The 10,446-nt window shown below is 56.7% G+C and overlaps 1 protein-coding gene across 9 annotated transcripts in view; it reads right to left on the bottom strand.

The window, feature by feature from the left end:
* Positions 1-535: 535 nt before the first annotated feature.
* The window catches only part of RGS3 (regulator of G protein signaling 3), a 113,741-nt gene continuing 103,830 nt past the window's right edge, over positions 536-10,446 (bottom strand). For 7 of the 9 annotated variants that reach the window (XM_014462228.2, XM_023760098.1, XM_006096291.3 and 4 more), the window contains 5 exons: positions 6,293-6,357; positions 3,617-3,718; positions 3,168-3,229; positions 2,455-2,621; positions 536-1,490 (listed from right to left, as the gene is read on the bottom strand). In XM_014462228.2, the coding sequence (XP_014317714.1) occupies positions 1,305-1,490; positions 2,455-2,621; positions 3,168-3,229; positions 3,617-3,718; positions 6,293-6,357 (582 nt within the window). In that variant the 3' untranslated portion in view covers positions 536-1,304. The other 2 variants (XM_006096298.3, XM_023760099.1) reach the window with 2 other exon arrangements.

The raw sequence follows: 10,446 nt of genomic DNA, 5'->3' as shown, positions 1-10,446 counted from the left end.
TCCTAAAGGCCTCATCTGCACTGCTGCCCTGCCAAAGATTCTGGCCCATCCACCTCCACCAACCATCCCTGTGACACCTGAACGTTCCGCCAGAATCTCAGGGTGTGGCCGGGCGGAGAAGTGAAGGAACTTGCTGACGGTCACGTGGCCAGCTGGTGACCAAGGTGGGACTCCATCCTGGGGCAGCCAGTTGGGCTTAGACTGCACCCTGTCTCTGCCACTTGCCTGCTGGGCGACCTTGAACAAGTCGCCTTCCCTGCCTGCGTATCACGCTCCTCGTCTGTGAAATGGGGACAACCCCCTCCTCCCAGGCTCGCAGAGAAGATAAGCAGAACAAGCACGGCAGAGCCGGTCACAGAGGCCACGGTGGTCAGGGAGCAGCTCTCACCACTGGATGGTGTCTATGGCTCCAGGGTGGGAGGCAGGTGATGGCTAGAGAGGAGGAGAAGCTGGACCAGCAGGCCAACGACCAACCCTCCCAGCCCCAGCCACCCTGGGAAGCCTCAACACCAGGAACACACAGAAAGGGTCAAAAACAAGAACTAACACAGGCCTTTTATTTGCTCCAGAACTTGGCTGCTGTGTGGTCTGAGGGTGTCATGCTTTCCCAGAGCCCCTGACGGACCTCCTTCCTCGAGGGCGCTGGATTTCTGGGCGAGGTCAGACTGTACCACCCGCTCCTCCAGGCCTCATCAGTCCAGAAGGCCCAGCTGCCTGCCACTGGTTCCCGGGACCAGCAAGTCCCCTGAACCTGGGAAATGGTGCCCACCTTCTCGGCAAGGTGGCTTTTCACAAGGCGTTGGTTAAAATATTGCACTTGTAAATTAGGAAAACTGATGAGGCAACGGTTTCCTGTCACAGGAAGACGTGTCAAGCATCCTACTACTGTTTAAATAAATAAAAACTCAAGGCGGGGGTCTGCGCGAGCCCCAGCGGCCCCTGGAGAGCCCTGGAGGCCGGGCCATGCCCCTGCCCCACCAGCCGGTTCTTTAAGGAACTTGGTCGATGCGAGGTCTCCGCAGCAGGGAGCAGCAGCTCCGGATCTGGCTCAGCCAGGGCCCCTGACCTGCCGGGGCCCTTGAGCCCCCTCGTACCGCGGCAGTGGGGACCCAATGGGGCCAGTCCTTCTCTCCTCCGGTGGCCTGGGCCTCTCTTGGTCCAAGCCTCTCATCCAAATGTCCATCTGTCTGTCCGGAGACGTGGCCTCTGGGGGCTTGGTTGCCCCCTCCGTCGCAGGGGAGAGGGAGGCGTAGGAGGAAGCCCAGCCCTCCTGGTGTGAATGCTGAGCTCTACCCTGGCGGCCCCTAAAGTGGGGGACTCATCTTCTTTTGGTTAACGAGGTCCAGGTAGAGGTCAGAGCGGAGGAAGCGTGGGTACGAGTCCTTTTCCATGAGCCCGAAGATGCGCTTCTGCGCCAGGTCGAAGCAGCCCCGTGTGACGCTCTGCAGGTTGTCCTTGGTGTGCTCCCGTGTGTACGAGTCCAGGTTTACCTTTGGGGCAGGGGTGGCATGGTCAGGGCCGCCTGCAGGGGGCTCACCCTGGGGACCCGGGGTGGGGGTGGGACCTATCCAGCCTCTCACCTCCAAGCCCCTGTGCTCCACATCACAAGGTTCACAGTGGAGGCCCTCAGGCCGGCAGTTCAAGTCTTAGCTCGTCACTTACTGAAGGGCCTGAAAGCCACCTCCAGGGTCAGGCTGCCCGGGTTTAAATCCCAGTAGCGCCACACCTAGGTGTGTGGCTTTGAGCAAATCACTTAAGTGCCCTGAGCCTCAGTTGTCTTATCTACAGCTTAGGAATAACAGTACCTTCTTTCAAGGGTTGTACAAATTAAGTTAGATCAGTGGTCGGCAAACTGCGGCTCACGAGTCACACGCGGCTCTTTGGCCCCTTGAGTGTGGCTCTTCCACAAAATACCGACTTCTGCGCATGGGGCCACGAAAGTTTCAATCGCACTGTACATGCGCGCCCGTGGTATTTTGTGGAAGAGCCACACTCAAGGGGCCAAAGAGCCGCGTGTGGCTCTCGAGCCGCAGTTTGCCGACTACTGAGCTAGATCATACATCCGTGTTAAACAGATAGGGGTTGAATCAACAGACCACCCCTGTGGCTGTGCACACAGTAAGCACTCAATAGATGTCAGCTGCTATGATTAGGCTCTCCAAGACTGTCCCTCGTTTTAAAAATGAAGATAATATTAAAATCTACTTCACAGGTTAAATACGTGAGCCCATTCACAAAGGGCTTAGCATCGCCAGAGGCCATTTTTGTTACCAACTGAATTCAGTTCTTCCCGAGGTCCCAGCTGGCTTCCTCTCCACCCAGGACACAGGGTCCCTGAGAATCACCCTGCCCTCTCCCCTTCCTGACCTCCTCCTTAAGGCATCCAGCTACCCCCAATCACTAAGAGGCCATGGGGCACGGGGACAGGGCTGGGGGCCCAGACGGGGTCCTTACCTCCTTGCACGCCTGGATGGCGATGTACTCGGCAAAGATCTTCTTGGCCTTGGCTGCCATCTTGGACTGTGACTTGACCTTCTTAAAGTCCTCGCATGCCAGCCAGAACTCCAGGTTCTCCTCGCTAAACTCGGTGCGCAGGAAGGCCTGGAACACTGCTAACCCATCTGTGCGGAGAAGTCCGGACCCGGGGTGAGAGGCAGAACCAGCCTCTCCTGCCCTCAGCACCCCCAGATTATCCTCCTGGGACCATTAGGGTGTAAATGCCTCTGTGAGCCTGGGCCAGGTGTCTCCCCATCTGTGCCTCAGTTTCCTCGTCTGCAAAGTGGGGATCACCAGCCCCGTGAGGATCAGAGGGGATCCTGCCCATGAGAGGAGGACCGCCACATTTGGCCCAGTGTGAGCCCTCACAGTTCATGGAAATGTTTCTTGTTATTCTGGGAAAATGGGTCTGAGCACACAGGTCCCAACGGCCTCTAGCAGGCACTGCCAGCTCCCATGGACAGGGAGGGGCTGGCGGAGCCGGCTCAAGGCCAGACCAAGGGCCTCAGCCCGGGTTCAGCCTCCCCCAACAATAGGGACACCTCACTGGGCCCAGGAAAGAGGAAAAGGCTACCCTGCCGGATCAGGCCTCCCTCTGGTCTAGGGGAGGAGGACAAGAGAGGGAGGGAGAGAACCCAGGGAAGGGGAACAGGCCACTGGCCCCCACTTACATTTATGAAGCAGCAGCTTCTCCAAGGACTCGCCCCACTTGAGGGCTTCTTCCGAGGTGGGCCTGAGGGCAGAGGGAAGGGGCACCGTGAGGCTCCGAAAAGTGGGGCAGCGGGGTCTGGGCAGCCTCGGTTAGCCGCCCTTGGCCCCAGGCAGTGACTGATCCTGACTGGGGAGCCCAGGACGGGTCCACCCCCTTTCTTAGGGATCAGCTTCACTTCTATCCCTCCCTGCCCCCCGCCCCTGCCTGGCTGACCTTCCCAGGGCAGCTATCCCCGGAGGGCTGCTGCTTGCAGGCACCAGGCTCCCTCTATCTGAGCCTCCATCCCACCCAGCTGGATTCAATACCCCTTGCCTTTTCACCCCACCATCAGCCCTGCTCCCCCTCTACCCCCGCCTCCGGGAAATCAGTGAGTGCCTGAGGGGTCCCAGGGTGCCAGGGGGGACCTACTTGAATGACTTCATCACTTTGTCTGCTTTGCCTGCTGGCTGGGCCCCTGGGGACTCGTTCCGCCGCCTGAAGATGCCCAGCTTGTTCTTCATGTCCTTGGCTCTGGGGGGCAGAAGCAAAGAAGGGGGTCGGTCAGCCAGGCACACTCGGACCCTGCAAATTCAGGGTCGGGAGGCCACGGGCTGGGGCAAGGGCCACCTACTCCTTCATCGTGTGCCGCCTCTGTAGGTTCCCGTTGCGCGTGAGGTACATGCCTCGGAGCATCTCCGTAGGGCCCCCCACCTTGGGGCCCGGGAAGGTCTGCAGGGAGCACTCGGGGCTCCTGCTCCCCAAGCTCTGTCCTGAGCGGCAGGCGGGCCAGGCAGCAGCGGGGCAGGATGTGGAGGAGCGAGCCTGAGCCTGTGCTTGCTGGGCTCCCAGCCGGACTACTGGACTCCCAGGCATAGGCTGGGCTGGGACTCAGACAGGAGGAGCCAGGAAATGGGTGGGGCCAGGACGGAGAGTAGAAAAAAAATCCCTCCTGGCCAACCCTGAGAGGGAGCCCGTGAAAGGGGCTGTGTCTGCAAGGGGCGGCCTCTGGGGCCCGCCCAGGCAGGAAGCCAGGCCCAGTTATTTGTGAGTGGCCTCCCCCGTTACCACGGCAGCGCTGGGGGAAGGAGAAGTCAGCAAATTGCCGGGAGGGAAGAGGGGAGGAGGGAGAGCCTGTGCACACCAGGGTGGCAGGACTGCCTATTTTTAGCCAAGAACTATTTTTAGCTTTGCCACTCCCCCGATGGCTGCAGATTTCAGCCCTGGGCAGAGCTGCTAGCAGCAAAGGGTTAAATGTCTCATGCTTCTATTCGTCCGCCCTCCCCCCCTTTTCTCTAGACCCCCTACCCTGGCCACCCCCCCAGAGCCACTGGCTTTGGATACCCCCATCCACGAACATGCAGGATGCGCCAAATGTCTTAGTACAGTTTAAAGCTTAAATAACTTCAGAAGAACAAGTCCTATAAACTTTCAAAAACATCTTTTGAAAGTGCAATTACTTAGTCTTTAAAACATTTTTGAGTGTTTTTGTTTTGACTTTTTATCTCCATCTTTCTGATTAAAGTTGAGAAATGCTGACTGAAAGCAAACATTTAAAAGGTACGATCTAAATCAGGAAGCTAAATACATGCAAAAGAAATGTAAAAAACTCAACTTTCAAATGTGTTTTATAAGTCTGTAGCATTTATACTTCTGAACTTATTCAAACTTCAAATGGCACTAGGACCTACAGGACACTCTTGTAATTGAGGGGAGTGGTACCCGGTGGAGGTTAAGAGTGAGAATTTGAAGCCAGACAGCCCAGGGTTCGAATCCCAGCTCCAGCAGTAACCAACCGTGCGCCTTTTGTCAAGTTACCTAACCTCTCTGAATGTCACATTTTCTCATCAGTTAAACAGGGATGACAAAGGTACTTAACATCGGCTGGGGTTGTTTCAAGGCCAGGATAAGATGCACAGAAGGCTTTAACACAGTGAGTGCCAGGGGCAAAACTGCTCCGGCTTGGGAACCGAGGCCCACATGCCTACCTGAGGGTCTGGGGCAGCTGCCCAGGATGGGGACCCTGCTCTAGAAGGTTCCAAGCCAATGAGATAAGGCCAAGGAGTCCAGGGATTGGCAGCCCTCTGGGTGAGGACTGGGCCCGCAGAGAGCCCTGGGGTGGCTGGGAGTGAGAGAGCACAGCTTCCTGAGCCTGGTGCTGAGAGCCCCTGCTCCAGGCCCACTGTGCAGATGGGTACACAGAAGGGGGTGGGGGAGCTTGTCCGAGGCCCAGGCCCAACTTTTAGGGGCTCCTTGCTGGCTCAGAGCCCACAGGGAACAGCAGAGAGAAGCCTGCAGCTGAAACGAGCGGGCAGGGGCACTGGGGGAAGATCGTTTCTACCGCAGTGGAGCCCAGCTAAGGTCGAGGCAAGGGAGGAAGGTTGCAGGAGGCATCTGGGAAAGATCCCTGTTCTCCCCGCTAAGCCCAATTTGTGCATAATGGTGGGCACCCCAGGACCTGGAGAGGAGGTCGCCTCCTGGTGCCACCATGTGACCCTTTACTTCCCTCCCTGCCCTTCTCTGCAGCCTCCAGGGTCTCGGCCTGGGGGAAAGGAGACCCCAGGAGAGTCTCCACATCTTTGTTAACTGACACTTCTAACAAACCCCAAAACAAAAGCGTAAGGGAGCCTGAGCATGGCCCGAAAGGCTTGGGGAATATGGGATTCGCTATCTGGGCCAGCAGCGCCCCCTCCTGGCAATGTCCGAGACTGTTATTATTCAAGAGCCAAGAGGAGAAAGGGGAACCTTACCCACGGTCTGTTCAGCCCTTTCTCAGAGGCAGCAAAGAACTTGTCGAGGTCTCTCGGCCACTACTTGTTTCAAAGGCTGGGGCAGGGCAATGGCAGCCTGGCCGGCTGCCTCTGCTTGGTTCCCGGTGGCTTCCAGGTACTGAATCAGCACCTTGCCTGACACTACATGGATGCTGAGGGCAGTGCCAGAAGCTCAGAACCCTGGTGACCCCGCCCTGGGGCCACTGCTAAGTCCCAAGGTTCTGCTGTTCCCTGTGTCTGTCTGGGGCAGGACTGGGTGCAGCCCCTTCTCCCCACCTGTACCCCTGGAGGAGGAAGAGGGGTGCAAGGGTGAGGGCCATGGATCTTTCCAACATACAGGTTTTTGCTCTTCCTCTTCCGGGAGCCTTCGTCATTGTCCCCAACCGTGTCGGGCCCACTCATCTGCGGAGAAAAGACAGATAATGTTGTCATCCAGAGGCTGCTGCCTGAGCAAAGAGAGACTCGGGCATCCAACAGCTCCTGCAAAATCGCTCCCTCTAACCCCCTCCAAAGTCCCCACCCCTCACAGAACAGGCGAGGAAGCGAGACCCCACTGTCCACGGAACACAGCTGGCTTGGCCGAGCCTCCCCCCAAGGGTCTCCTCCTAGGGCATTTAGGACCTGGCTTGCTGAGAAGAGGGCAGAGACGTCACTGCAGGCAGAAGGGCCGGCTGGGGAGCAGCACTTCAGCAGGGGCTCTGCTGTGTGACTGGGCCAATTGCTGTCCTTCTCTGAGCCTCTATTCCTTAATTTCAAAATTGAAATCATAATGACTAACTCGGGATTCTGCCATTTGAAAGATACCTGGGACTGCTCAGTAGTGTGTAAAGTGAATTATTACGCCTCTCTTGCCTTCAAACTATGGCTCCCGAGTGCCCTCGGGTAAACATCCAAACTCCATACCATGACGTGCAGGGTCTATCATCGTAGGATCCGGGCAGAAAGTTCCATTTTAACGTCCATTACCACTCCTTAGTGATCTCCCCAGCCCGACTCCTGCTCCGGCAACCTCCCTGACCTGCCCCCAACCACACAGAATGTCCTCACTGTCTCGCCCCTTACTGTGGGCCTTCGCACATGCTATTCCTTCCATGGGGCATGCCTTCTCCTCCTAAGACCCAGCCTCTGGAAAGACCTTGACCTCGGAAAGGTGCTTAAATGCCTCCTCACCTGGGAGGCCCTCCCTGACCCCTAGATCAAGGTTGTGCCTCCTTTACCCGCTTTGAGGTCGCCACTACACCCAAAATGGCTTGTTCCAAATCTATCTTCTCCACTGGACTGTGAGTTCCCCTGACTGCACCTGTCTGGGGAATCTTCCCCGGACCTAGTGCACAGTATCCAATAAATATGTGTAGAATGAATGAATGAATGAATGAATGAATGGAGAGAGAGGGAAAGATGCATCTTGAGGTGCCTGCTGCTTGATTCAAGGCCTGCAACTTTATCTCCCAGGCTCCACTTCAGGCCACAGATTCCACCCATTCCACCCACATCTCCTTGCCTTTGCCTGTGCTGTGCCCTCTTCCTGGAATGCCCTCTCCTCTTCTCCCAGCCTTCACCTCCCCCTAGTCCATCACTCCTCCAGACCCCTCCAGACTCACACCATCTCTACCGGGGCCTCCCTCTGTCTCCCTGCCTGTGCTTGCCTATCCTTCTCCAGGGGAAACCAGAACCCAAACTGTGCCACCCAGAGCAGGAGCCCAGGAAATGCTCCGAGACAGCAGAGGAGCTAGCGCTCAGAGAGGGATGGGCATGGACACTATGTCCCCAGACAAGATAGAAGGCCTCCAGGCGTGGCTCTCAGCTCTGATTTCTCATGAGCCCCACCCTGGGTCTCAGTTTCCTCACTTGTAAAATAAAGATGCGCTACGCCTTAAAATACTGTGTTAATTCTGGAAAGAAAAATAATCCAGAGGTATCCAGCAGGAGGAGCTACTAGCCTCAGTAAAGCACGGACGGACAGATGGATGGATGGATGCATGCATGCATACATGGATAGACCTACGGATGTACGGATGGACAGATGAAGGATAGGTGAAGTATAGCATCTTTTATAGAGCTTGTACTATAGGCCAGACCTTGGGATAGGCATTATTCAGATACTATCTCATTCATCTTTAGAGAAAGTCCATAAAGCTCAGAGAAGGTAAGCCACTTGGCCAAGGAAACCTAGCATTTAACTGACAGCAGGAACCTAGGTCTATCCGAATGCAAACCGTGTGTTTCTCCGCCAGAGGATGCTGCTACGCAAAGGCGAGGACGGAGCACGTTTTGAATGTTTTCAGCGAAAGACTCAGGGGAAATGCCGCCTCCTTCCTGAGAACGCTGCCCCACCAAGGCTGTAAACACGAGTGTGTACGTGCACACACAGGCACACGCCCGTCTGTGACGAGGGATTCCAGAGCTCGGTTTGCAGCCAGGCCTGGGTATGGATCTTCTTTCCGCTGGCTTTGGAGAAGTCTCCCAGCCTCTCAGCTTCGGCTTCTTTAGTACTAACGTAAGACATGAGGCTGACCACACCCCCCACTGTTGGAAGATTCCCCGCATGGCCCAACCTTGGCACACAGTGTGTCCTCACGACCCAGAGGCTGCTGTGTTCATTGCCCAGTGAGTGCTACTACTGTCGCCCATTGAATATACAAGCTGCGGTCACGCCGGCCTGGCGAGGCAGTGCCCGAGGCCCCCACCCGTGGGAAAGGGCCCAGGCGCTGTGCTTCCTCCCATTCTAACCTCAGCTTCCGCACTTTATCAGCACCACACAATGGGCCTGGGGACCGCTCCCACCCGCCCGCCAGCCCCAGCCCCTGCACTGCTGGGAAATGGGCTCTTCCTGCCACTGCTGGGAGGGGGTCATCTTCGGGAGAGGGGTCATCTTCGGCAGGGACCAGCCAAGCCAATCCCCCTGACAGAGGGGCCGGGCAGCTCTGGCCCTGGGAGTCGGCCCCCAAAGGTGCCAGGAAAACCCAGGCACCAAGGGGTGGGGGACAGAAAGCGAAGAAACTAAGATGAAAAGTTAGGATTCTCATTTGCAGCCAGAGTAGCTCCCAAGGTTCCTTTCTACGGGAACTGCAGCCAGGCCTGCCCAGGGCCCAGCACACAGAGGGCCTCTCCTTCTCCTCTGCTCCCCACCATCTCTATCTAAGCTACGTGACCCTCGCTGAAGAATGGCTAACGGAGGTGGACTGAGCCCAGAACCATCTCCCTTCACTCCAGGCAGGACTCCCTGGGGCCTGCCCAGCCCCACCCGGCCATCTCCAGGGACTGAGAGCTCACTGCCTCTTGGAATAATAATTATACTTTTTATTGTAATTAGAACTATCATCATAGCAGTAAAGATGCTAAACTGCCTGGATTTGAATTCCAGCTCCGTTGTTTATCAGCTAACAGGCCTCAGACGAGCTACGTCCCTTTTCTGGGCCTTGGTTTCTTTACCTGTAGGAGGAGGAGGATCATTGGACCCACCTCTTATTATAAGGATTAATGTTAGCCCGTTAGAAGTGCAGACCACAGCGTCTGTCCGTGATGTGCTCAGTAACTATTAGCCACTGTCGTTACTGCTGTTACTTGCTGAGTGCTCACGATGTGCCAGGCGCCGAGCGAAAGTGCTATTCAGATGTGAGCACATTTGGAATGTTTTCAGTGAAAGACTCAGGGGAAATGCCGCCTCCTTCCTGAGAGCGCTGCCCATCAGGGTTGCAAAGACGTGTGTGTACGTGCACACACAGGCGGTTACTACCTTTACCCAATTTAATCTTTGCAACAATTCTAAGAACTATTTGCTTATTGCTCCCAGTTTGAAGGTGGGAAAACTGAGGCCCAGAGCAGTTCCGTTACCTGCATGGGCTCTCAGAGCTGGTAAGTAGCAGAGAGTTTTGGGCCCAGTTCCAGAGCCTCCCGCACCCCCGCCCCCCCCCCCCCCCGCCATGAACTGAGGGCGCTCCTGTGAGCAGGGCCTCGCTGGGTTTCCCAGCCTGGCAGGCCCCATGGAACCCTGTGGAAACACTGGATCTAAACTCTACACTTATTTGTTTAGACACAGGAAATCATTTCTCTTAGGCTTTTCTTAAATAGGAGGCTGGAAGGTGTTATCACCTCTCGGATCTGGAAGGCATCCTAGGAACCTAAGGCTTAGTGCGGCAGGGCAAACCCCCCCCCCCTTCCCGGCTGATAGCCTCTGCACGTGCCAGTGCCAGTGCCAGCGCCAGTGCCCTGCAGGAGGAGGGACAAGGTAGCGTGGCCAGGGAGGGCCCTGCCCCGCCTCCTCGCTATCAAAGAGTCACCTGTGACTCTGGCCTGGGCCAGGCCAGACCGTGGTGCGGTTCAATGGCAGCATCCTGCGCCCAGACACAGGGAGCTCGGGCTTCGCTGGCTCCCAGGAGAAGGGCAGGCACAGGCCTGTGGATCTGTCCAGCCTGGCCTCCGGGGAGCAGCCGGCAGAGCGAGGTCTGGCAGCAGAGGGCACTGTGAGACAGCGCAGCTCAGCACAAGGAG

The sequence above is a fragment of the Myotis lucifugus genome, unplaced genomic scaffold (genome assembly GCF_000147115.1).
Source record: "Myotis lucifugus unplaced genomic scaffold, Myoluc2.0 scaffold_173, whole genome shotgun sequence".
Taxonomy (NCBI): domain Eukaryota; kingdom Metazoa; phylum Chordata; class Mammalia; order Chiroptera; family Vespertilionidae; genus Myotis; species Myotis lucifugus.
This window is presented reverse-complemented; position numbering and strand designations above follow the sequence as displayed.